The sequence below is a fragment of the Diceros bicornis genome, chromosome 14 (assembly GCF_020826845.1).
Source record: "Diceros bicornis minor isolate mBicDic1 chromosome 14, mDicBic1.mat.cur, whole genome shotgun sequence".
NCBI classification, from domain to species: Eukaryota; Metazoa; Chordata; class Mammalia; order Perissodactyla; family Rhinocerotidae; genus Diceros; species Diceros bicornis.
In genome coordinates this window covers 40,136,258-40,163,574 of record NC_080753.1, presented here as the reverse complement: position 1 = coordinate 40,163,574, position 27,317 = coordinate 40,136,258, and the positions used below count along the sequence as shown (strand labels likewise).

Here is a 27,317-nt window from a genome sequence, read left to right as displayed (position 1 = left end):
ATACCCCTCCCCCAAACCTCTGTCCCCCAGCACATTTTCTGACGACTACTGATTATCAGAAGATTAAGCAGTTGCTTTTCTTTGTGTTACAATCACTAACAATTCAAAAATGAAACTGTTGCATCACTCGAATATATTGAACATAAATTCTGAATAATTTGATACAATGGTTATTTATGAAAAAATGTATGAACAAATACTTCTTTTACAGGCTTTAATCTTACAGCATTATTTTCTTCTTGAACTTCACTTTCCCACAACTACGTATCAAAATAAAAAATAATTTTATGCTTGAAATTATTTCAGACTTCCTATATTCTACTTTCCTGCAACAGAAAATATATATACACACCACCGTGAATTTGGGGGAGGGCATAAGGCTCTAATTTTCATGAGTTTCTCTGTACTGAATTATCATTAAAATTAGTATTTATACAAAATTAATCATAACAACAGAAATACTATGAATTTGAAAGCTAATTGGTAAAATTAAAGGTAAAAATAATTGAATGTTTATCTAAATAATACAGCTAGGCTTTTAAAATTGGTTCATACAATCATGGATAAATTCAACATTGCCATGATAAGTCATGGTTCAGCATTAATGTTATGCCTAGTTTATAACTACTGAGGAGATGTATTTAATATACAAATAACATAAAAGTAAATCAGGTTTTGTTATACAAATGTCTTACAATTATTTAACACTTTCTCAAAAACACTCTGCAAAAAAATCACATGGTAATCCACCACCAATAATTATTTCTCACATTCTATTACATTTGATAACTTGACTAGATTCTCCTTTAATTTATCTAAAGCAAATAATTGGAAATTTCTTGACCTGCTAAAGAATAGTTACCTATGTATTAGAACAATTCAATTATCTTACCCTTTCCCCAGCCTTTCTAATTGTCCCTGTGTTGGAACCTGAAGCTTGTTACACTTTGAGTTGATGAACCTTAGTCAGATTTGAGAAGAGTGAGAGGGACATGTTTCTTGTGCAATGTGAGAAAAGGCCATTGAGAAATGCACACCTTGATATCAAGACTGTTCTCAGATAGGTCAGTTTTAGATAAAATCCATATGGTGATTGATGATTAGGAAATTGATAGCCTGATGCTTCTTGGGCAGTTGCACTTCTTGCAAGGTCTTCCTGTGCCCCAAGATTGAGATTACCCTGGTTTGATCACTGTTGCATTGGACCACTGGAACTCACTCCCTGAGAAGTCAAAAAAGTAGACATCTACCACCTAGCATGTCCCCTACTTTGTGGTAGCCACACTCCTGAGGGGTAGGTATTACTGAATATTTAAGTAAGTTCATCACAATCACACGGTTAACAAGTAACCAGGGCACGTGAAAGCCATCCTCATCTATGCCCTGGCAATCTGAATTGAAACACTTTTGAATTTGGACCGGCATATTCAGTGAAGAGATATAAGTAAAATCTTCTCGGTAGCTCTAGGAAACATATTAATTTAATCAATTTAATTCAAGGGCAAAGGAAACTCACTACACGAACTACAAGCTTATCCTCATCGGTGTGAAAAGGCTTTTGATGACATCACAACTTGCTTCTGATTCATGAGGAAAAAACTGACTGTTGAGCACCTTTTTGGAGAGTCTGCCCTGCCGTGGAAAAATTTTCAATTGAAAACAAGGAAATGTAGCATACTTCTAGCTACTCTGGGTAAACATTGTAGAGGAAAATGAAGAGTGATGTACATCAGTTCAAATGGGGCAAAAAAAGGACATATATCACCTAAAAAGATTAGTCAACAATGGAATTTGTGCAGATAGGGTATAGAGCTATAAATATGAGTGACCCAGCACGGAAGGGCATTAGACCTCTCCTAGCCTCACTGGGCACATCTTCCAGGCTCTGTACACCCTATACCTCATCACCACCAGGACACACCTCATCTAGCCTTGGCCTTATGGTCTCTCCCTGAGCAGGGTTGCCCTTCAGAGACTGCTGATGGCTTCCAGGGATCTTTCTTTAGATTCTGATAACTTTTCAGGTCACTTCAGGCATTAGAATGATGCAGGAGACAAGGCATTTCTTGAATTCAAATTCCTTCCTCTAGTGCCTGAGGTTCTGGAGGAAATGAAGGCAGTAACTTCACTACAGAAGGCAGAGTCTAAGGAACAAAAGGCAAACTCCTAAGGAAGAGATAGGGATGGAAGCAGGAGATGGGAAGTTGTATCTTTCTGTCAGTGGCCCTTTAAACAGAAGAATCTCCTTTCTCTGTGAACTACCAGGGACTCCAGACCTTTGGGGCAGAGTGTGGAGCGGAAATCACACTCTTTTCTCTGGAAGGACAAGGAAATCAATGTCCTATGGAGACTCACACACACAAATCAAATTGTACCCTCAATTTGTGGGTGTATGTCGTGAATAGGCAATCACGGTTGATTGAAGTTCACCAAGGGTGCTGTATGGGGCGCTGGGAATTTTACATGAATGAACACACTGTAAGCCTTGCCCTCAGTTGCATCAGCCTGTTGGATTGTGAATGGGTAAAAATGGGAAAAACATTTTTTTTGAGAATGAATTTACAGCTTCCTAGAGCATCCTAATTTATTCCCTGCTTTTATAGCTAAGACTGAGAGACAACTTCTGCTGAGAACAGTTCAGGGGAACGAAAACCAGAGAAAAGGCGCTGGTATGGAAGCAAACCTGCAGCCTGCGGTTAGGACCACACTCTAGCCCAACAGACATACCCAGCCACTCCACTGGCTTGTGTTTTATTTGAAAGTGTTCACTCCATCAGCATTCTTCCTGTGGATGATGAAGGCCAAAGAAGCCCCTTTCTGCCTCCCACTCCTGTCTTAATAAAATGAATGAGAAAATTTCAATTCAAACAAACAAATAAACCTTTGGTTTGTAGCCGTACTCATGGACTTGACAGAGAAAACCTAGGCTTGTTCAAACTTGTGGCTTCTGACTGGGGAGTCGACAGAAATTTCTCCTTCTCCTAAACAGCACGGTGATGAGCACATGGTGAGTCAGAACCACTGAACCTAGAGCGGCATGCATCCCCACAGAGGGAAGAAACAATTTTGTACCTAAAGGACAATCCTACCATGTGACTCTCCTTTGGATGATTTTCCATGGCGTCTCTCAGTTCTCACTTATCTGGCCTGTCCATGGCCAGGCTTGGGGTTGGAGCCTTCCTACCTGTTTGTTTCAGGTTTCCAGAGTGACCTCAAATCGCATTTCTGCGAATAGCTGTCATCTGGGAAACCTCAGTACTGCCCAGCGACCATTTCAGGGGAGGTGAACACATGGGAGCCCAGCATTTCTTTCCTAGCTCCTCCTTTACTCTGTTTTTATAGTGTTTCCTTAAATTCTCTATTTTTGAACAGGAAAGGAAGTCACATTATATGCAAAGGCATGCAGTGAGGATCTCCCTCTTGCTGCTGAACTCTTAACGCCCAGTCCCTACCCTCCCAATAGATTTCCCTTGTTTTTACTTTCTGTGCATACATGAATTGGTGATTTGATAGATGTTGCCCATGTGACCTCCACAGAGGCTGAGCCCTGTGTTTTTCTTTGTTTGCTTGCTTGTTTTAACTATGTTGAACAAAAATGAATTGAGTCCTGGTTCTGGATTCCCTGCTACAGGTCTGAAGCAAAGCCAGGGAGAAAGTGAAGATGTAGTGGCATTCACATTGGAGACATGCTTGATTCTGGAGTGTCACCTTCTCCCGGGTAAGGGAGGCTTTGGGGTGCAGCACATGTTGTTTGGCAGAGGGAATGATATAGAATCAGGTGGGAGAAGGAAGAGGCTGTGTGGAGAACAGGAACAAGGGGCCAGTTTGCCGAGTGGGCTCCTTTTGTGCACCTCAGGGAGAACGTGGGAAATAAAAACTTGACAGAGAAGAGCTAAAAAGATGCCAGTGTGTCTGGAGAGTTGGGCAGGGATGGAGGAGGGACGAGTGATAGGAGATTAGGCCAGAGAAGTAACATTTAGACCAATGCAGGGCCTTCTAGGTAGAGTTATCTATAATTAAAAACTAAACCTTGAAGCCATTGATAGTGAAAGGTGCACTAAAAATAATTAGCAGGCATTGATTGTCTTGAAATAAAATAAAATGGAGACCACTTGAAAATCCCCCAATCAGACAAAACCGGTTAAACCACATAAATAAAACTTAACCTAGCTTGTTTCAGGGATATAAGCAAAACTTACTTCAGGTTATTTCCTGTAAATGCTTCTCATAATTATGAACAAAATTTAAGTCACCTTCCTAAAATGATATAAGATAACCACTTTTAACCAATCCCCCTGCCATATGGAAACACCCATCGTAATAGCCAATCATTGGAAAGGTTGAATAACTTCCTCGTTTTCACTTTATAAACCATCCTGTAACATCATCTCTCTGAGCTTCATACCGGTTCCAGGTTTGAATTCTCCCTGCTCACAGTTTGTTTCTTACTCAATAAAATATTCATATTAAGAAAAGCTCTATGAGTTTTCTTTTGACAATTGAATCAAGTAAAACTAGGCAGTATGGTCACCCTATTTATAGTCCACATTAAGAATTTTTGTATTGATCTTAATAACAGTGGGAATCCATTGAATGATTTTAGTCTGAGAAGTTACATGAACAAATGGTACAGCCACTTTGGAAAACAGTTCACCAGTTTCTTAAAAAGTTAAATATAATTTTAACATATGATCCAGCAATTCCATATCTAGGTATCTACTCAAGAGAAATGAAAACATATCTCTACACAAATATTTGTACACAGATGTGCATGGCAACATTATTCATAACAGCCCAAAAATGTAAACAACCGAAATGTCCATCAACTGATTAATAGATAAGTAAGGGTGGTCTAGCCATACAATGGAATAGTATTGAGCTATAAAAATGAATGAAATACTGATCAACACTACAACATGGATGAACTTCAAAAACCCTATGCCAAGCAAAAGAAGCAGACATAGAAGATCATCTATCATAGGAATCTCTTTATATAAAACGTCCAAATAAGGAAAATCCATAGAGACAGAAATTAGTTTAGTGTTTGTCTGGCACTGGGAGTGGGAACAGAAATTGACTGCAAATAGGCATGAAGGGTCCTTTTTGAGGTGATTGGAAGTGTTCTAAAACTGGATTGTGGTGATAGTTGCACAAGTCTGTAAATTTGCTGAAAAACACTGAGTTGTACACTTAACAACAGGAGAATCTTAAGGTATTTAAATTATACTTAAATAAAACTATTTAAAAATAACAAGTTCAAGAGTTTTCCAAAGTGACTGTTCCATTATATGTTCCCAGTTCCTGCCATAGTCTGTCCTTTTTATTACATCCAGTCTAGTGAGAGTGAAGAGGTATTTCATAGTATTGATTTCCATTTCAGTAATGACTGATGATGTTGAGCCTCTTTTCATTGACCACTGGTACATCTTCTCTGGAGAAATGTCTGTTCAAACCCTTCACCCATTTTTAATTGGGCTATTTGTCTTCCTAGTGTTGAGTTTGAGTGAAGATCTCTATCTTTCCAGTCTAGCAATTAAAACAATTGAGTAACTTGATATTTACAAAAAAAGAAATTAACAAATTTACTAATATACTAATTTTTTTAAGTCCCTTCATTGACAACATATCAGCTTTAAATAAAATCCCAAGCCCTTTCCATGGCCTGCCAGCAGGGTTGAGTCTCTGCTGACTTCCCTCTTCTCACCTAATTCAAGTGCCTTCATTCACTCTCCTGCAGCCTCCCTGAGTCGTTGATATTCCTTGAAGGTACCGAAAGCTTCATGACTCAGAGTCTTTGCAGCTGCTGTTACTTGGGCCAGGAACCCTCTTACCCCAGATCACCTCGTGCTCCCCGCCAGCTCCTCATTCTTGCCTCAATTCTTATGTTACATTCTTAGGGAATTCTTTCCAGACCACAAAATTAATTGATGAATTAACAAATTAATCATATAACATTTTACTCATTACATATTTGTTGAGCACCTACCGAGTGCCTTAAAGTTTGGTTTGGGTATTACGGATGAAGCACTGCACAAAAGAAAAGATTGATGCCCACAATAAACTGATATCCTGGGGAACAGTTTGGGAGAGAAATGCAATAACATATAATCATAACCAGAGACCGACAACAGCAGGGTCAGGGGACAGAGAGTGTCAGAGATTGTGCTATTTTATAGTATGAATGACCAGGTAAAAGCTATCTAGTAAGGCAAACATGAACAGGGAATTATAGGAAGTGAGAAAAGATTTGAAGATATGTGGAGGAAAAGCATCCCGATAAGAGCAAAGATTCTGAGGAAGGAGTGTCGTTGATATTCTTGTGAAATACGATGTAACCCAATGTGGCTGGAGCAGTGAGCCCAGGGGTGAGGAGTAGGAGATGAAATCATGAAGGTAACAGGTGGCCAGATCATATGGGGCTTCAAAGACCATTTAAGAAACTGTAGATGTTACTTTGAGTAAGATGGGGAGCCAGGAAAATACTCTGAACCAAGGAGTGAAATGATCAGACTTATGTTTAACGAGATCTATCTGCTGAGTGGAGAATAGATCACATGGCAGAAACAGGGAGACCAGCTAAGAGGCTTCTGTGATATTCCAAGTCAGAGGTGATGGTGGCTCAGAAGGAGGTGGTGGCACTGGAGGTGGTGAGAAGCTGTGGGATTCTGGATATATTTCTAAAGTAGAACCAGCAGCATTAGTTGATGGATTACTCAATCACTCAACAAATATTTATTGATTGCCCACTGTGTACACTGTTGTAGTGACCAGGCATTTAGCAATGGACCAGAGCGATGAAAATCCTACACCCCATGGAGCTTACTTTCTAGTCTGGGAGACAGATGATGAACCATCTAAATAAATAAAATATGGCTAATATTTATAATAGTGGTAAGTTGCTATAAAAGTTATATATCCATACAATGGACTATTACTGAGCCATAAAAAGAAATGGAATACTGATACATGCTACAACATGGAGGAACTATAGGTCTGGCAATTTTTAAAAAGATGACCATGGAAGACCTTCCATTTAAATAGAGATCTGTTTGAGGTGAGGGAGCAAGCCAGGAGGATTTATGAAGAAATATTCATCCACAGAATGGCAACAGCAAGGGGAAGCATTCTGAGGCAAGAGCAAGCCTGAAATGTTCAAAGAACCATAAAGAGTCTAAGGAAAGTGGTGAGATTGTGGGTCCGAGGAGGTGAGGCAGGGATGGTGATGAAGAGGAGAAAGAGAGGGGACTGGAAAATAGACAGGGCAAGACTGAGGGACACAGAGAGAAACTGAAGTGGAGAGAAGATTGCAAGAGAGATGAGGGGACTGAGGAGCAAAGAGAGGGAGAGACTGAGCATTGGGCCAACTGAGGGGGACTGAAGATATGCTGAGGGGCAGAGAAAGGAAGACTGGGAGTAAGTGAGCAGAGGAGGTGCTGAGGTAGAGAGAGGCGGAGGCTGAAGTCTGAGGTAAAGAGGGGAAGACTGAAGGACAGAGAGAGGGAGACTGAGGCACAGAGACAGAAACTGAGGGACAGAGGGAAGCGAGATCAAGGGGCCAAGAGAGGAGAAACTCAGGAGCAGAGAGAGAAGAAATTGGATACTCAGGTGCCACATCAGCAGGCCTCTAGACACAGACTCTGGCGTCCCTGCCCCGCATTAGTGGTTCCAACAGACGCTTGCCTTGTCCTGTGAGAAGCGTCTGAAAAGAAACCTGAGCTCCTGAGGAAAGACCATAAATTTAAAGCCCAGCCCTGGGGACCACGAGAAAGGTCCCCAGTGTAGGGGGAGAACAGAGCCCCTCGAGCTCTGAAGACTGGACAGCATGGCTGGTGGGCCTGCCCTGTGGCTGCGCCCTCTGCTCCTGGTTTCCTTCTGGGCCTCCTCAGCTCCAGGTAGGAGGAGCCTGAGGGTCAGGCAGGGGCTCCTAAGGGGCCCTGGCCTGACTCCTTCCCCTCCATGTCCCACAGCCTCCCTTCTTAGGCGCCTAGGTGAGCACATTCAGCAGTTTCAGGAGAGCTCTGGACGGGGCCTGAGCCTGGGCTCAGGTGCTGTGGCCCTCCCAAAAGAACGGTGGCTGGAGCAGCCACTGGACCCCTTCAACGCTTCTGACAGACGATCCTTCCTGCAGGTGAGGCCAGGAGAGGGGAGTCCACTGTCTGCTCTGCCCCCTACCCCAACCCTACTCTGCCCCTCAGTCTCTGCTTTCTCTCACCACCTATGTCTACACCTCAGTCTCGCCGTCTCTTTGCCTGTCACTCTCATTCTATGCCTGTTGTCAGGATCTCTTATGGGGATCCCTTTAGTCTAGCCCCTCTGGTTCTTAGATTTACTCTCCACCCCCTAGTCTCCCTCCTTTCCTCAGTGTCTCACTCTTTTTGTCCCTCAGGTACTGTCTTTCAGTCTTTCCTCCTCTCTGCCATTCCCTCTCCCTCTCTCACTGCCCCTCAGTCCCCTTCTCCCTGTCCTTCAGATTAAACACTAAACCCACCACCAGGTCTCAAGATGCAGCAGAAATGTGTACTGGCTTTAAACCAGATCTGGCTCAAAAAAGGCACTCAAAGACGTCTATTGAACGAATGCAGATTCACCATTTTTCACACCTGCCCTATACACAGCCTCCACAGGTCATCTCACCGAGGCCCTGCTCCTAAATCCATCTGCATTCATTACTCATTCCACAATGATTATTTCAATAGACAGTGAGTGCCTATCATGTGCTCGCCACTATCCTTGACCCTGGGATGCAAGAGTGGAAAAGTCGACAAAAATATCTGCTCTTGTAGATCTTACGTTCTAGATGAGAAGACAAACGGGAGAGAAAGGAACACATAAATAAACAAGCCTATTTCAGACACTGCTAAGCACACAAAGAAAGATCCATCAGGGAGGGAGACTGGAAAAAACAGGGAATAAAGAAGAGGTCAGAACTCTCACAACCCCATTTCTTCTTGCCCATCCCACCCCTTAGCGGTACTGGGTAAATGACCAACACTGGGCCAGCCCGGATGGACCTGTATTCCTGCATCTGGGGGGAGAGGGCAGCCTCGGGCCTGGCTCAGTGATGAGAGGTAAGAAGCAAGGGTGGGAAAGACACAGCTGGGAGTTGGGCAGGGGAGCTGCATATTGCACTGCTGTGAGACCTGAGGGGTGCAAGGGCTTACACCCACCTCACCTCCCCCCCACACTCTTCACAGGGCACCCTGCCGCCCTGGCTCCAGCCTGGGGGGCCCTGGTGCTAGGCCTGGAACACAGATTTTATGGCCTGAGTATACCTGCCGGGGGCCTGGACATGGCCCAGCTCCGCTTCTTGTCCAGTCGCCATGCGTGAGTGGGGGTAGGGAAAGTGTTTGGGGTCCCGGGACTGAGGATGTCTGTGTCTTCACATCTCTGTCTCTCTCCTGCAACGCCCGAAGTTGACCCCTGCGTCTCTGGTTCCATGTGTTCTTCTTCATCTTCTTCAGTGTCTTATTCTTTCTCTCTCCATGTCTGGGTCTCTGTCCCTCTCTCTTTCTTTCTTTCTCTTACACAGTATTCTTTTCTCTGTCTGTCTCACCATGGCCTCCTGGTCCAGAGCACCAGCATATCTTACCTGGATTATACAGCCTCCTCACTGGTCTCCCTATTTCTGCCCTGGACCCCTCGGTCTATTCTCCAGGTGTAGCCAGGGTGGACATTAGAGCATAACCAAGACCAGAGCTCTCACGGGCTCAAATCCCTCTCCTGTCGCTCGTCTCACTCACACTAAAGTCAAAATCTTTCCAGTGGCCACAATATGTGGGAATAGGGGGTCCTCAGAAATACCTCATGAGAAAAGAGCCCTGGCTTCCGGCCAGACTCTACCCATGCATGTCTCCGGATCCCGACCTGTTCAGTGGGGGAATCTTCAGGGATTCCCCGAGATGAGGACCGACTGAGGCCCCCTCTGACCCCAGGCTGGCTGACGTGGCTTCTGCCCGCCTCGCACTCTCCCGCTCCTTCAACGTCTCCTCCTCCAGCCCCTGGATCTGCTTCGGAGGCTCCTATGCCGGCTCCCTGGCCGCCTGGGCCCGCCTCAAGGTCCCTGGGTCTCCTCTGGGTGGGCTGGGGGGAGGGAACTGGACTCCGGGGTCCCCATCTAAGATCAGAGGAAGACCCTCCCCCACACTCTCTCTCCCCACAAGAGCTTTCCACAAGCTGTCTTCACAAGAGTCCGTGTATAGAGGGTAAGGACTTGCCTAAGACCACGCGACGACTGAGTGACCCAGGGGCGGGAAGCTACGGGATCCCCGCCCCTCAGCCCCCAGGCTGACTTCTTCTCCCTCAGTTCCCCCATCTCGTTTTCGCCTCTGTCGCCTCTTCCGCCCCGGTGCGGGCCGTGCTGGACTTCTCCGAGTATAACGACGTAAGGAGGGGGCGCGGGTCGGGGGGAGGAGGGCCTCGGGAGTCGGGAGCCCCTGACCCCTCCTCCCGCGGTCGGACTACAGGTGGTGGCCAGAAGCCTGATGAGCCCGGCGATTGGCGGGTCCCCGGAGGTAGGAGGTGTCCCTCGTCCGAGGGGGAGGGGGACAGGAGGAGGCCTGGGAGTTGGGTGCCAGAGAAAAGGGTGAAGTCTGCAGGGTGGCGGGTCTGCGGGCGCTGGGAGCCCCGAGAGGGGGGCAGGGATTTGGGAAGAAGGCGGGAGCTGACGATGGGTCCGGGCATGGACGAGGGAGGAGCCCCAACAGGGCTGGGGTGAGAGGAGCGGAGCCGGGGCACGACCCCCAGGAGATGGAGGGGCCGATCCGGGGGCGTTGTCGGGCTCGGGGTCGTGGGAGCCCCAGGGGGTCGGGGGCCCTGAAGAGGCGAGGCCAGGGCCGGCCGAGTGGCGCCGACGGGCCTCCCGCTCCCCGCAGTGCCGGGCGGCGGCGGCCGCAGCCTTCGCGGAGGTGGAGCGGCGGCTGCGCGCGGGCGGGGCGGCGCGGGCGGCGCTGCGGGCGGAGCTGGGCGCCTGCGGGGCCCTGGGCCGGGCCGAGGACCGGGCGGAGCTGCTGGCGGCGCTGCAGGCGCTGGTGGGCGGCGCGGTGCAGTACGACGGGCAGGCGGGGGCGCCGCTGGGCGTGCGGCGGCTCTGCGGGCTCCTCCTCGGGGGCCGCGCCAACGGCAGCCGCCCGGCGCCCTACCGCGGGCTGCGGCGGGCGGTGCAGGTGAGCCCCCGAGCCGGGCCGCGGGTCGGCAGACGAGGGCCCCGCTCGCCTCCGCTGTGTGACCTTGGGCAAGCGTCGGCCCTTTCTGAGCCTTCGTTTCCTCATCTGTAACATGGGGACGACACCTCGCAGGGCCCTCGGGAAGGTGAAATGAAGTGGGCGCGTAAAGCTCTCAGCAGAGCCCGGAGCACAGTTTGCAAATGTTAACGCCCACGTTCATTATGGCTTTTGCCATAATGTTCTGTCCTCTACCGGGGCCTGCAGCAGTGTCTGGCACACAGCAAGTGCTCAGTTGGTATTTATAGGATGAGTGAAAAAATGTAGCCCTGGGCACAGAGTTCTACTAGGGACCGGGCCCCCCAGCCTCGCAATCTACAGTTAGAATCCAGCTGTCACTTTTCCAGCGCTGTCTGCACCAAGTGCTGTGCGAAGCGCTTCACAGATATTATTTCACTGAATTCTCACAATAGTTCTAGGCACTGTTATTATCCCCACTTACAGAAGAGGAAACTGAGGTTCAAGATATTATCATTTGCCCAAAGTGTCCAGGGAAATAAGGTCTGAGTCAAACAGTGCCTTAACCTCTAACCTACAGGGACCCAGGTACCCACCCCCCCTGGCCCTCCCCCTCCTACCTCTGACTCCCAGCAGAGCTCAGGAACTCACCCTTCTGACTTCTGACCTTTGACTTGTAGGGACCTATGCCTCTAGACCCCGGCTTGCTGGAGGGAGGGGAAGAATTTATGTATGTATGTATGAATGTATGTATGTGTGTATGTATATTGTCCCCTAGGTTGTCATACGCAGCCTGGGCCAGAGGTGTTTAAGCTCTTCCCGAGCAGAGACAGTGGCACAGCTGCAGGTCACAGAGCCCCAGGTGTCCGGCGTGGGTGACCGGCAGTGGGTGTACCAGACATGTACTGAGTTCGGCTTCTGTGAGTGACTGGCCCAACCCTCTTCCCCAAAAGGTGCATTCTGTGCTATGCCCAGACAGGCCATCTCACAGGTGGTCTGGACTCATTTTCATTTCCACAGGACACCTGGCCTGGCTGCTGGGCCTTGTTTAGCCTGCAGGTGTGGGGCTGGAGGGTCGACAGCCGTCCTCGAGTGTGTGTGTGCTTGGCCCTCACATACCTTGTCACACACACAGTAAGTCCTCAACATGAGTGATCAGCCCTTCAGTCTGCTCCTCCTCTGTGTCCTACCCTCTCCCCAGTCACTAGACTGGAAACCCTAGCAGTGTTCTGCAGGTCTCCTTCGCGTTATCCCCACAGCCTGTCAGTCACTGAGTCCTGCCCCCTCTTCATCCTGGACGAGTCTCCAGCTCACCCCAACCCCCACTCAATTTTCCCCTCTGCTGTCCTGGTAGAGGCCCCCATCCTCTCCTGCCTGCATCCCTGACCCAGGCTCCTCTCTGCTCTCCAGGCCTTCACTTCACCCATACAATCCAACTACCTCACAGTGTCCAGAGAGATCTTTCTAAATCTGACCTTGTTCTTCCTCTGCTCAAAACCCTTCCATGGCTCCTCCGTGATCCCAGGGTAGAGGTGCCAAATAAAATACAGATGCCCAGTTAAATGTGAATTTCAGTTAAACAATTTTTTTTTTAGTGTAAGCGTGTCCCAAATATTGCACCGGACATACTTACACTAAACAAGTACTTTTTTGTTTGTCTGAAATTCAGATTTAACTGGGCATCCTGTATTTTTATTTCCTAAATTTGGCTACGCAACCCTAGAGTTCAATTCGAAATCCTTTCCACATCCCCTGAAGGCAGTGAAGATGTGGTTTAAAGCAAAAGGTTCAAGTTCCAGCTCCGCCATTTCATAGCTGTGCCATCTTGGACAAACCTGGGCAAGTGACTTAAGCTCTCTATGCCTCAGTTTCCACATCTGTAAAATGGGAATGATCACAGTGCTTCTCTCACAAAGATGTTTTAAGAATTAAAGGAGGTAATATATGTAACAAGCTAAGAATGATGCTGGTATACAGTAAGTACTCCATAAATGCTTGCTCTTATTATTATAATAAGACTTTATGTGTTTTGACCCCTAATACATCAGTCTTCCTAACAGCTCAGGGACTTTGCACATGCCATTCGCTTTGCTTGGATTACTTATCTTCATCTCTTCACACAGTTTACTCATCTTCAGGTCTCAAGACAAGATGCCCCCTCCTTGGGAGGCCTTACATGATCCCTCAAGATAAGTCTGCCTCCCCTCTCATTAGCGCCATGTTCTCCTTACCACTTTCCACAGTCTCATCATGCATTCTTTATTGTCTCCTGCTCTGGACTGGGAGTATATGACAGCAGAGCCTGGGGATGTCTTGGTTGCCACTGTGTTTCTAATATTGCTCAATATGTGCCTGAGCACATAGTAGGTGCTCAAATAAATGGTGAAGGAAGGAATGGTCCAATTTCTGCTTTAAGCACTGCAGGCTCCCTCAAACCTCAGGACATTTGCACATGCTATTTCCTCTATTTCTTATGCTTTCTCTTTTCTCTCTTTGCTTGGCTCACTCCCACTAATTCCATAAGGTCTTATCCCTTGCGGGATGCTGCCCCAGAGCCCATCATGCTCCCTCTGGGATCCCCACCCCCACCCAGGCCCTTTTCCCATCACAGCCCTGATGATCCTGGGCCATCACTGTCTGGGGGTGTGTGTGCCTCTGACAGGACTGTGAACTCACTGAAGGGACGATCCGGAGCTGTCTTGGTCATCACCAGGGAGAACTCTGTAAATGATTATGAAAGGGGACGGGGCTCGCTGTATTCCCCACACTTAGAGCCCATATCTCCCTCCACAGATGTTACCTGTGAGGACCCCGGATGCCCTTTCTCCCAGCTCCCAGCACTGCCCTCCCAGCTGGAGCTATGTGAGCAGGTGTTCGGGCTCTCAACCTCATCCGTAGCCCAGGCTGTGGCCCGGACGAACTCCTACTATGGTGGCCAGACCCCAGGGGCCACCCGAGTGCTGTTCGTTAATGGTGAGCACACCATCAGAACCTGACTCCTATGTCTCCCCCTAGCCCCAGCTCAACACACCATTCTCTCTTCCTTTCCAGGGGACGCAGACCCCTGGCACGTGCTAAGTGTAACACAGGCTTTGGGACCCTCAGAGTCAGCCCTTCTCATCCCTGGTGCCTCCCATTGCTTGGACATGGCACCTGAGAGGCCCTCAGACTCCCCGAGCCTCCACCTAGGGCGCCAGGTAAGAGAGAAAAAGCTCTGGCTGATTTGCCTTCTCATTTGCATACTAATATGCATGGCCCTGGCCCCTACTGGTGATGAGGTCTGACTTGCAGAATTCCTCCACCTCTCCACAGAACATCTTCCAGCAGCTGCAGACCTGGCTCAGGCTGGCAAAGGAGAGCCAGGTGAGGGGTGTGGTCTGAGGCCCACATCCTCGCCTCTCCCTGCGTGGCCTCCTCAGTCCTGGACTTATTCATTCACTGGACAGGAGAAAGCAGCTTATTTTGAAAGAGGAAATTCCCAGGAATTGGGATTCAGCACCTGTTCTGCTTATATGGACTCCTGTCTGCAAACATCCTCACTCCCAAATCAAAGGCTTTGTTACGGACAAAGAGTATGTAAATATAAGTGTAAAAAATAAACTTAAATATAAGATTATTCTCATTGTGAGTACTGGTATATTAAATGTCAAATGTCAGAGAAATGTGGCTCTTCATGCCGGTGCCCTCCCCCTGCTAATCAGATTTCCCCTCAAATTCTGCTCGGCTCCCAGCTATCAAGTCAGGACAGGGGGTTGGTAAGAGAAGCCCTGAAGCCCATTCTCCTGTGACGAAGTCGCCCCCTGCCTGTCTTGACTCCACACCCTGAGAACTAACTTTTTTTTTTCTTCTGAGGGCTAACCTCAGCGCTGCTCCCCTGGTGCTGCCCTGTACCTCTTACTGCTCGTGAATCATGCGGAGCTCTAGCTTGAGAGCCTCCCTCTATATGTTTAGCATGTGGACGAGGGTCAGACACATCGTGGGTGCTCAGTACATGTCGAGAAATGAAAGAATGATGTCTAACCGCAGCTCTTCACGTGTTCTTGGTTTTCCTCCTACTTTGCTGGATGCACCTTCTCTGAATCTCTTTGGCAAACTTCTTTTCCACTCACTATCTGAATGGGTTTGGGTTTGGGTTTGGTGCTGGGCTACCTTCTCTTCTCAGAGCATCAGTGCCAATGTGTCTGCGGTGCCAGGCCTAGCTCTCAGGTGTGCCAGGATATTTATTATCTCAGTCTTTGGGGTACACCGTGGTCTAGGGTACTCTGAGTGCCCAAGCTGGCTGCCCTTGACTGAGAAGCCTCATTTTTTTCCACCCAACATTGCTATACAAATAGTATCACTGTCTGTCTGTGTCACTCTATATAGAAAAGGATGGGAAATTCTGAGACTCGCTGCCTTCCTCATCTCCTTGCCTCACCCTTGGCCTCTACCATCCATTCTCCACCTGGCAGCCATAGTGATTCTTTCAAAAGGTAAATCAGATTATGACATTCCTCCGCTTAAATGCCTCTAATCACTTTCCACTACAACTAGAATAAAGTCCAGACCCTTACCATGGCTAGGAGGCCATGCATACTTTAGTTCTTGAACTCTTCTCTGAACTCATCTCCTGTCAGTCTCTACACTGCGTGCTAACCACATGGCCTCATTGGTTACTTAAAATCGAAAGCCAATTCCTACCTCAGGTCCTTGAATTAGCTGTTCCCTCTGCCAGAGGCTATTCCTTTTATGACCTTTAACTGACTTCTTCCTTCTTAACATTCAGGCTCAGTTCAGATGTCACCTCCTCCAAGAGGCCTTTCCTGATTGTCTCCATGTCCCAGTCACTCCCTGTCACATTACCTGTTTTAGGTGCTTCCTAGCCCTAGGCACCATCTGAAATTACTTTGTTTTGTTTTCATTTTTGTTCACCCCATCAGTACAAGAGAGCCCAGTCCCTGAGAGAGGGAACTGTGCTTTCCTAGTAAACACACCTGTACAAACTCCATGTTTCATAACCTCTGAAATTTTCATAAGAAGCTTCTTTTCCAGAAGCTCATCAGTATACTGGATCAGATTGCAAAACATTTCTCACGACCAGGAGGGTTAATAAATTTGTGGTTTACCTGACTGTTATTTTCATTTACCAGTTATGCTCAATGTCATAGAAAAGATCTGAATTTAATGAAGATAAACAGCGCTTAAAAATGTAGAAGCATTGGGTTCTGAAGATCCCTGGTTTGTCTCACACAATTTCTACCCCTAAACATGATCAAGCGGGGCTTCTTCCCTGGGGACTGTGCTTTGGAGGTGTCCGCCCTGGCTCGGATCCAGGCATAACCTTCTCTCAGAGTGAGAACTCACGGGGCCTTGTGAATATGCCTGCTCTCTGCTCCCTCACTAGACCGTCGTCTCCACATCACACGTTAGAAATCTCTCAAATTGACTCTAGAGAGGAGTGAAGATGGAGGACTCACACTGCCTCACCAAAAAGACTTTTTTCCTATAAACCTCCAGCAATTGAGACAATGTGGTTTTGGCATTATATATAGACAAACAGGTCAACAAGGCAGGACAGATTCCAGGAGTAGACTCACACACATACGATCAATTAATTTTCTATAAAGGTGCCAATGCAAGTCAATGTGGAAGAAAAGTCTTTTAAACAAATGATCCTGAAACAGTTGAATAAAACTATGCACCCTCTCTCAAACTCTTTTGCAAACTTCTTTTCAACTTGATATCTGAATGGGTTTGTGTTTGGTGCTAGGCTACTTGCTCTTCTCAAGCATTCTCAGAGCTTCTCAGAAGTTGGGGAAAAAATTAACCTCACACTCATCTCACACCATATTCAGACATTAATACAAGATGGATCATAAATCCAAACGTAAAGCTAAAACTATAAAGTATCTAGAAAAAATAAGAAACGTCTTTAGAACCTTGCAGTAGGCAAATAATTCTTAGAGAGGAAAAAGTAACATAAAATACATAAAAAGAGATAAACAGGAACATTATCAAAATTAAAATCTCATTAATAACGTCATTAGGAAATGGAAAGATAAGCAAGAGACAGGGGAAACATGCACAATACATATATCTGACAAAGGGCTCAGGTCCAGATTATTTAAAGAACTTCTAGAAACCAATAATAAAAAGACAAGCCACTAATGAATGGGCAAAGCACTTGGAATAAACACCTCAATTTAAAAAATACACAAATGGCCAAACTGTTTAGTCATTAGAGAAATGTAAATTAAGCCATGTTGAAACATTTCTTCACACCAAATTGAGTTACAAGCAAATAAACAAAACAAACAGAAACCCCTAAGGAGTTGAAATGGTGAGTATGTAGAACATCCCATCATTGCTGGTGAGAAAGTAAAATTATAAAACCACCTTAGACACACAGACACACACACACACACATACAGACACGCACAAAAACTTGCCTAGCCCGTAGCTCAGCTTCCTTCTCCCAGGCATTTTCACAAGAAAAATGAACTCTATCTCAATGAAAAGATGTGTACAAAAATGTTTATAACAGCTTTCTTCACAATAGCCCAAACTGGAAACAATGAAAAGGTCCATTAACAGATTAATGGAATAACAAATTGTGGTATATAGATGAAAAGTAAATATGACTTGGCAATAAGAAAGAATGAACCACTGGTAAATTCAAAGTCAGATTAATCTCAAAATCATTATGTTGAATGAAAGAAACCAGACACAAAGGAGTACATACTGTATGTTTCCATTTATATAAAGGTCAAGAACAGGTAGACAATCTTAACATCACTAATCATTAGGGAAATGTAAATCACCTCATGCCTGTTAGAATGGCTATCATCAAAGAGACAAGGGAAATGTGGGCAAGGATGTGGAGAAAAGGGAACTCTTGTGCACTGCTGGTGGGAGTGTAAATGGTACAGCCACTGCGGAAAACAGTATGGAGGTTCCTCAAAAGATTAAAAATAGAACTATCATATGATCTAGCAATCCCACTTCTGGGTATATATCCAAAGGAAACAAAACCACTATGTTGAAGAGTTATCTGCACCCCGATGTGCATTGCAGCATTGTTTTATAATAGCCAAGACATGGAAACCACCTAAGCGTCCATCAACAGATGAGTGGATACAGAAAATGCCACAAAAAAAGAAGGAAATCCTGCCATTTGGGACAACAGGGATGAACCTTGAAGGCATTATGTGAAGGGAAATAGACAGAGAAAGATAAATACTGTATAATCTCACTTATATATGGATTCTTTAAAAAATGAAATTCTTAATATGTAGATTCTCAATAAACCTGAGAGAAACAAATGAAATCATACAACACACGATCTTTAGCATCTGGCTCTTTTCATTAAGTATAATGTTATGGAGGTTTCTAGCATATGCATTTTCCCCTGGGGATTGGTTACATATTCTTGTTTCTTTGCATGTTTGCTAATGTTTTTTTTTTGCTCAAAAACCAGACATTTTACGCACGCGCGCGTACACACACACACACACACACACACACACGCCACCCCTGCTACGCGGTGCAAGGGCTGCAGGCATTTCAGGTCGTGGTCACCACCGGATCTCTCCGAGGCCAGGCAGCGAGAAGGAGCAGGTTTCGGTCCCGAGGCCTCAGATCTGTCGGAAGTTCTTCAGGAGAGAGAAACCCGCCCCCGAGCGCGGGAGCCGCGTCCTCCCAGCCCCGCGCCGTGGCGGTTCCGCTGTCAGTTGACCACACCCCCTGTGAAGGCAGTTTCCGTACCTCAACTACAAACCGACAACGCCACTGCTGAAGCGAAACTGTTCATCAAGACAGTTCCATTTGCTAGAGCCATTGGACCTAACCTCTTGTGATTTTTTTAAACAAGTAACATGTGAGTGCTGGGACGGATTCTTTTTCTTTTAAGGAACTTGAGTGAGGCAGGGTGGGTGCATTTAATGAAGGCAGGAATAGGAAGAGTTGGAGAATTTTCTGTTTCGTTTTAGAAAAAGACTTTGAAACAATAGTTTTGGCTTATGTTAAACTTTGCGAGAGACTAAGTGGCATGGCCGGTTAGCTCAGTTGGTTAGAGCGTGGTGCTAATAACGCCAAGGTCGCGGGTTCGATCCCCGTACGGGCCAGGCGGGAGAGGGTTTTGTTCTGTTGATTCACAGATGGGGTTCCTCACAGTCTCTGGTCCGCTGCCAGGACTCAACCTATGGATGAGAGAAAGAAACTCTCGCTCAGAATTTAGAAGAATTGAACACACATCTGGGGTTCCCCTCGCAACGTTTAGGGCCTTGTTTGATTCCTATCTACAGGGTCAAAAGACAGCAGTGACCCGCCAAGGGAAAAAGACCCGCTTGTGGCCGGTTTTTCCATGGCCAGACTGATTCTTGCCCAGAAAAGTGACCTATTGGAATTATTTCTTGCCGAAAAGAAATTGTAAATCCGTCTGCACTTCCTACGCTTCCACAGTTGGGTCGCCACTAGTTTAGTGAACGATGAAACAAGGTTTTTTTTAATGACATGTGAAAAAATGCTTATTAACGTTAATGTAGTAGGAAAGAAACAGCTTCGTTTTAAACATTCTGAAGATGGATTGGACACGTAGAAGGCTCATTATTTTAAAAACGTTTCATTTGGGATAAGAAATATATTCACACGTTTCAACTTTAGAAAACAAAAAGGGCCAGCCCCGCTTGCCTAGTGGTTAAGTTCCGCGCACTCCGCTTCCCCGGCCACTCGTCGGTGGCCAGGCTGTGGGGGCGGCTCACATACAAAATAGGGGAAGATTGGCAACTGAATGTTAGCTCAGGGTAAACCTTCCTCAGCAACAACAAAGAAACTAAAGAGGGAGAGAGAGAAAGAAAGAAGGAAAACATAAAAAGGTACAGTGAAAAGTCTCCTCCCCTTCTTATTCCTCATCCACCAGATGATCATTTCCAACTTCTATAGGTAAACTCTACGCATAGTTGCTTACCTATCCTTTCTAATGTTCTTTATACAAGCAATTGTGTATATAAATTTTTGTTTTACCTTCTTTTTGTAGAAGAGTCAGCATATTTACACAGCCTTCTGCAACTTGCCTTCATCACTTAACAACAACGTGGAATCTCTATTTTATCAGTATTTGGAGAGCTTTCGCATAGTTTCGATATTGTACACTTGGCAAAATCAGAGCTTATTTTTGGAAAAGTTGGCATATTCAGCAGAAGTTGAATCTGAAATGTTGTAACCTTTTGCATCATTGAAGGAGAGTGTGTACACAAGGAGGAGACTTTGTGAAACCGGAGAGCAAGGGAAGAGGAAGTCCATGATGTTCTAAAAAGGGGGACAAAGCCCTCTCTGCTAAACTCATGGGCATTAAAAAAGCCCTGAAATAGGGGCACCTAGGTGGTTTGGTGATGAAAGAAAATTATGCAGTAACTTGACAGATATTTATTGATCCCTCCACTCTTCAGAAAGCAATAATTAGTTGTTATTCAGCATTTGGTAGATGCGGAAGATATATTGTTATGTGAAAAAGCAGAATCCAAAACAGTTTGTGCAGGATTCTGATTCTCTTCTTTTAAAATCAACTTTATTATGGAATTATATGCATACAATGAAGTGCCCCCATTTTCTTTAGTGCTAAGATGTGTTTCCTGAAGGCAGCATATTGTTGGGTCTTGCTTTTTAATCCATCCTGCCACTCTGTATCTTTTGATTGGAGAGTTCAATCCATTTACATTTAGGGTAATTATTGAAATATGAGGGCTGAATTTTGCTGTTTTGTCACTTATTTTCTGGTTCTTTTGCATTTCCTTTGTTTCTTGTCCCATTTGTTTTGGACTGCCAATTCAGTTTGGTTGTTCTGTCTTATGATTCTTCTAGTTTTCTCTTTGTTTATCATATGTGGTTTTAATTTGATTATTTGTTTAGTGGTTACCTTGAGGTTTGGGCAAAAAATCTTCTGTATGAGATAGTCCATTATCTGATAGCCTCCTATTTCCTTATACTAAGTCAATTCAGTCACTTTCCTCTTCCCCTTCTAAGTTGCTCTTGTTATACCTTATTCTATCTTGTGTTGTGGCTGTGTGTTTACAGTGATGAGGTTAAATTTATTTTTGGTGAATTTCTTCCTTTGATCTTTGAGTTTAGTATTTAAGTGGTTGCTAACCTATTCCGGTAAAGATCTACTATTTCTCTGATTTTGTCTACCTACTTTTCTCCTTACTCCAAGCTTTGTGTTCCCTTTCTCTTCTTGTTTTCAGGCCTGAGGGTCTTCTTGAGTATTTCTTGTAGTGGGGGTCTCGTGGCCATGAACTCCCTTAGCTTTTGTTTATCTGGGAGAGTTACTATTTCTCCATCATATTTGAAGGATATTTTTGCTGGATAGAGTATTCTTGGCTGAAAGTTTTTGTCTTTTAGTATTTTGAATATATCATTCCAGTCTCTTCTAGCCTGAAAAGTTTCTGTTGAGAAATCCGCTGAGAGCCTGATGGGAGTTCCTTTGTACGTTATTTTTTGTTTTTGTCTAGCTGCCCTTAATATTGTTTCTTTGTCGTTGACCCTGGCTAGCCTTACCACTAGGTGTCGTGGTCAAGGCCTTTGTCTGTTAATATATATAGGCGTCCTGTTGGCTTCGCTTACTGGTATTTCCTGCTCCTTCCCCAGATTTGGGAAATTTTCAGCTATTATTTCCTTGAATAGGCTCTCTGTTCCTCTTTCCCTCTCCTCTCCCTCAGGAATACCTATAATTCTTATGTTACATTTTCTAATAGAGTCCGATATTTCTCGGAGTCTTTCTTCATTTCTTTTTAGTCTTAGTTCTCTCTCTTCTTCCATCTGGAGTATATCTGTATTCCTATCCTCTAAAGTACTAATTCTTTCCTCCATATTGTCAGCTCTGTTCTTTAAAGATTCCAGATTCTCCTTTATCTCCTCCATTGTGTTCTTCATCTCCATCAGCACTGATAGGTTTTTCTTTATGATTTCAATCTCTTTTGTGAAGAAACTCCTAATCTCATTTAATTGTTTGTCTGTGTTGTCTCGTATTTCATTGAGTGTTTTTATGACAGCTATTTTGAAATCTCTGTCATTTAGTTTATGGATTTCTGTGTCTTCGGGGTTGATTTCTGGGTGCTTGTCATTTTGTTTCTGGTCTGGTGATTTCATATATTTTTGCATTGTGGTTCCTGTGTTGGTTTTGATTTTCCTCATCCTGGAAGTCTCTGGTTGCAATTTCCACCTGCCGCCACTGTCTGGTGGTAAGGGGCTGTGTAGTCTAAGCCCCCTGCGCTCTGCCCCAGTTTTTCTGCTGCGATCCGCAGTTTTGTTTTGTTTTGTTTTGTTTTGTTTTCCCCACTGCGATCCACGGGTCCAGTCCAGTTTGTTCAGGTCTGCCTCGGATCGCTAGATCTGGTCGAGCTGCAGACTCCGGGTTGCGGGGAGGGGGGAGCTCTCTCTTTTGCCCTCTGGGTCCCTGACGTGGGAGGCTTCTCGTTTGCCCCTCTTTATCCGCTCTCTGGGTTGCTCAGATGTTGATGGTAGCCCTGTGGCTCCTCTGAGCCCTCTGTGCGGGAGTTTCCCACTGGCTGAGAGCGCCCGAAGAGCTACAGTTTCCCGCGGAGGGCCGCCCCTCCCCCCTCTCTGGGAGCCGCGCGGACGGGATCGCTGATCTGATGGGGAGGGAGCGGAGTTCTCCTTACCTCTCCCCACTTCCTCCGGGGGCCCAGCACGTTCCGCTCTCAGATGTGCGGCAGTGTGGATCCCTCCGCTCTAGCTTTTCACTGTCTGGGATTCCGTTGTTGGTCTGTGGCTGTTGCTTTTATTGTATCTTGTGGGGGAAGAATTCACGGGAAAGCTCACTCCGCCATGATGCTGACGTCACTCTGAAGTGCCCCCATTTTAAGTGTAAAATTTGATGTTTTAGCATATTTATACACGCTTGTAACACTGACATAAAGTACAGAACATTTCTATGATCGCAAAAATCTCCCTATGCCTGTGGTAGTCAGAATCATATCCCCCCACCCCACAACATGTCCACCACCTAGTTCCTGAAAGCTATGAATATGCTGCTTTACATGACCAGAAGGATATATGTCTGTCTGTATCTATCTATCTATCTATCTATCTATCTATCTATCTATCAATCATCTATCTATCTATCTATCTATCTATCTATCTATCTATCTATCTATCTATCTAACTATAGGGAGAGCTTGAGAGAGGGAGAGAGAGATTGAGATCTTAAGGAATTGACTCACACCTTCATGGAAATCGCCAAGTCCAAAATCTGCAGGGTAGTTCGGCAGGCTGCAGACCCAGAAAAGAACTGACGTTACAGCTTGAGTCAAAAGGCAGTCTGCCAGCAGAATTCCCTCTTTCTTGGGAGAGGTCACTCTTTTTACTCTTAAGGTCTTCAACTGATTGGATGAGGCCCACACACGTTATGGAGGTAATCTGCATTACTCAAAGTCTACTGGTTTAAATGTGAATCTCATCTAAAATATGTCTTCACAGCAACATCTAAACTAGTGTTTGACCAAATATCTGGGTACTGTGGCCTAGCCTTGTTGACACATAAAAGTAACCAGCGCATATGTCTTCATTTCTTTTTGGGTAAATACCTAGGAGTGGCACTCCTGGATCATTTGGTAAATGTATGTTTGACTTTATAAGTAACTACCAGATGTTTTCCAAAGTGTTGTTGCCATTTTACATCCCAATCAGCATGCTATGAGAGTTCCTGTTGCCGCACACCTCTCCAACATTTGGTATTATCAGGTTTTTAAATTTTAGACAGTCTACTAGATTTCAAGTATTATCTCATTGTGGTGTTAATTTGTACTCCCCATCACCAACAATGAGCATTTTTTCATATAGTTCTTGACTATTCATATATCTTCTTTTTTGAAGTGTCTTCAAGTCTTTTGCCATGTTTTTATTGGGTTTGTCATTTAGTTTCAAGTTGTAAGAGTCCCTCATATATTCTGGATACAAGTCCTTTCTCAGTTGTGTATTGGAATATGTTCTCATAGTCTGTGACTTGTCTTTTCATTTTCTTAATGGTGTCTTTCAAACAGCGGAAGTTTTTAATTTTGATGGAGAGCATTTAAGCAAAGTTTTGTGTTTTATGGTTCATGTAAAGATATCTTAAGAAACCTTTTCATGCTCCACGGTCATGATAATTTTCTCCTATGTTTTCTTCTCTGAGGTTTCTAAATTAGTGCTTTTGTTTAGGTCTAGGCTCTATTATGAATTAATTTTTGTATGTACTCTGAGGTAAAGGTCAAAGTTAATTTTTTTCAATATGGCTATCCCGTTGTTCCAGCACTATTATTATTTGTTTTTAAAGGAGAAACTAGGGCCCAGCCGGTCGCGTGGTGGTTCAGCACCCTGGGGTTGGCAGGCCCGGATCCCCAGCAGGGACCTGCACACTGCTCATCAAGCCATGCTATGGTGGTGACCCATATACAAAATGGAGGAAGATTGGCACAGATGTTAGTTCAGGAACACTCTTCCTCAAGCAAAAAAAGGAAGATTGGCAACAGATGTTAGCTTAGGGCCAATCTTCCTCAACAGAAAAAAAAAAACATACTATTCTTTTCCCATACATTACCTTATCACCTATGTCAAAAGTCAATGCATTTTGTACGTCTACCTCTATTTTTAGAGTCTCTATTTTGTTCTCTTAGTCTATATGACTTGCCTACATGTTTTTTTTTTTTTTAAAGATTTTATTTATTTATTTTTCCCCCAAAGCCCCAGCAGATAGTTGCATGTCGCAGTTGCCCATCCATTCCAGCTGCTGCATGTGGGACGCAGCCTCAGCATGGCCGGAGAAGCGGCGCATCGCTGCCCGCCCGGGATCCGAACCCGGGCCGCCAGCAGCGGAGCGCGCGCACTTAACCGCTAAGCCACGGGGCCGGCCCCACCTACATGTTTTTTTTAAAGTAATCTGTGGACCAATTAGGGTGGCTATTACCAAAACCCAGAAAATAACTAGTGTTAGTGAGGATGTGGACAAATTAGAACCCTCAGGTATTGCTGGTGGAAATGTAAAATGGTGCAGCCCCTGTGAAAACAGTACAGTGGTTCCTCAAAAAATTGAACATAGAATTACCACATGATCCAGCAATTTCACTTCTGAGTATATACCCAAAATAAATGACAGGAGGGACTCAAACAGATGTTTGCACATCAATGTTCATAGAAGCCTTATTCGCAATAGGCAAAAGGTAGAAGCCACCCAAGTGTCCACTGAAGAATGAATGGATAAACAAGATGTGGTATATATGCATACAATGGAATATTATTCAGCCTGAAAAAGGAAGGTCATTATGACAAATGCCACAACATGGGTGAACATCGAAGCCATTAGCCTAGTTGAAATAAGCCAGTCACAAAAAGACAAACATTGTATGATTCCACTTATATGAGGTACCTAGAGTGGTCAAATTCAGAGACAAGGAAAGTAGAATGGTAATTGCTGGAGGGCTAGGAGGAGTGAGGAAGGGAAGTGAGTGTTTAATGGTACAGAGTTTCAGTCGAAGAAGATGAAAAAGTTCTGGAGACGGATGGTGCTAATGGTTGCACAACTATGCGAATGTACTTAATGCTACAGGACTGTACACTTAAAAACGGTTAAAAATTGTAAATTTATGTTCTGTATCTTTTACCACAATAAGAAAAAATCAGTATTAAAAAAGTAATTTGTGTCTTTGAAAAGCATGCAAATATCTTCATCCTCCTCAAAGTTTTACCTACTAGTTTTGGCATCCGTTAATAATTCAGTATGAATCTATTATTCCTGTGACCCTTTCAAATCAACAATGTAGTAACTCTGTTGTTCTTTGTACATGTATTGTTTGAAATTCTATTCTAACGAAGAGCTTCCCCTTCTCTTCCATTTATTTATTTATTTATTTACTTATTTATTTATTTCAAGTGAACTCATGGATTCCTATTCAATGAGTTATAATCATTAACCATTTGTTTTAACTCTCAAATTGTCACGGATCTGATCAATGTGAACTCTTCAAATCAACTCCTGTGTCTTTTGGACATGTACCATCATTTTTAAAGAAGTTCTTAATTTCTGACAGTAAAGGCTCCTCCTTTATATTGTACTTTTTTGGCCCCAAACTGGAGATGAGCTGTTTTTCAAAGAAGCTCTGGAACTTCTCATCAGGGAATGGTTTTTAGAAATCAAGATCTGGGTACCAGGTGTGCTCATTGCTCCTAGGCCCTCTCAGTGGACTGAGACAGAAAATGTGCACACACATCCATATGGGGATAGCTATATCTATATACAGTTATCTATAAATAGATATAACCATGATTTCACACTGGTACCTCCAACTCCAATCCAACAGCCCACGGTTTATTGTATTCTACAACTTTTCTGTATTTGTAACTTCCTTCCCCAACAGACATAAACTTAGTTCCCATTATCTTCAGTCTGTTTTATTTCTATGGAAAAGACAGAAGCACATTGAAGAGCATCAGGAATTCTGGCAATGCTGGGAAGCTGCAAGTAAGACATTTAGTTTTATCTTCCAGCAGTAACTTCCAACTTCTGTATGTTTCATAGCAGAGAGTGCCTCGGGCAGAACACTCCTCAAGGTCCAGGCTGAGTTTTATAAACTAGCAAGCCCATGTTGGGATCATAGGGTGCTGATTGTAATATTTCTGCTTGATAGAACTTACTGATGCTCTTTTTGTGATATGCTACGTCATTAATTTTTGTCAGTGTTCCCCGCGCCCTTGAGAAGAAGATATATTCTCTACACCAGGTTATTAATTTTGACATATGTCTATATAAGGTCTACCTTCAGGATTATGCTGTTTTCATTTTCTATATCCTTACTTATTTTGTGTCCATTTGATCTATCGTGTGCTGAAGGTGTCATTTTAAAGTCTAATATTATTACTCTTTTTAAACCTGTTTCTTGTATCTTCTGTAATTTTTATTTTATACATGTAGTTACTGCATTCTTCAGCACATAACTTTGTAACTTTTCAACTTTATTGAAATCATGGTCTTTAACATTATAAGCTGACCTTTTCTTGCCATGTTTAACATTTTTTGGCCTGAATTCAAACTTATCTGATGTCAGGATCACAAACCTTGCTTTCTTATTGTTTCCACCTGGTGTACCTTAGCCCATCCCTTTATTTTTTTCTTTC

The 27,317-nt window shown here is 44.6% G+C and overlaps 1 protein-coding gene and 1 non-coding gene across 2 annotated transcripts; both read left to right on the top strand.

Annotated features, from left to right (window-relative positions):
* The first annotated feature begins 7,822 nt into the window (after window positions 1-7,822).
* On the top strand, window positions 7,823-14,783 carry PRSS16 (serine protease 16). Its single transcript, XM_058555019.1, has 12 exons — window positions 7,823-7,892; window positions 7,968-8,128; window positions 8,969-9,068; window positions 9,195-9,324; window positions 9,933-10,056; window positions 10,304-10,381; window positions 10,464-10,511; window positions 10,872-11,162; window positions 11,956-12,097; window positions 13,971-14,150; window positions 14,229-14,374; window positions 14,490-14,783. The coding sequence occupies exons 1-12, from the start codon at window positions 7,823-7,825 to the stop codon at window positions 14,556-14,558; spliced, it is 1,539 nt and encodes a 512-aa protein (XP_058411002.1). The 3' UTR covers window positions 14,559-14,783.
* A 4,422-nt stretch (window positions 14,784-19,205) lies between these two features.
* On the top strand, window positions 19,206-19,279 carry TRNAI-AAU (transfer RNA isoleucine (anticodon AAU)). Its single transcript has one exon. It is a non-coding gene; the product is annotated as a tRNA-Ile (tRNA).
* Window positions 19,280-27,317: the final 8,038 nt, after the last annotated feature.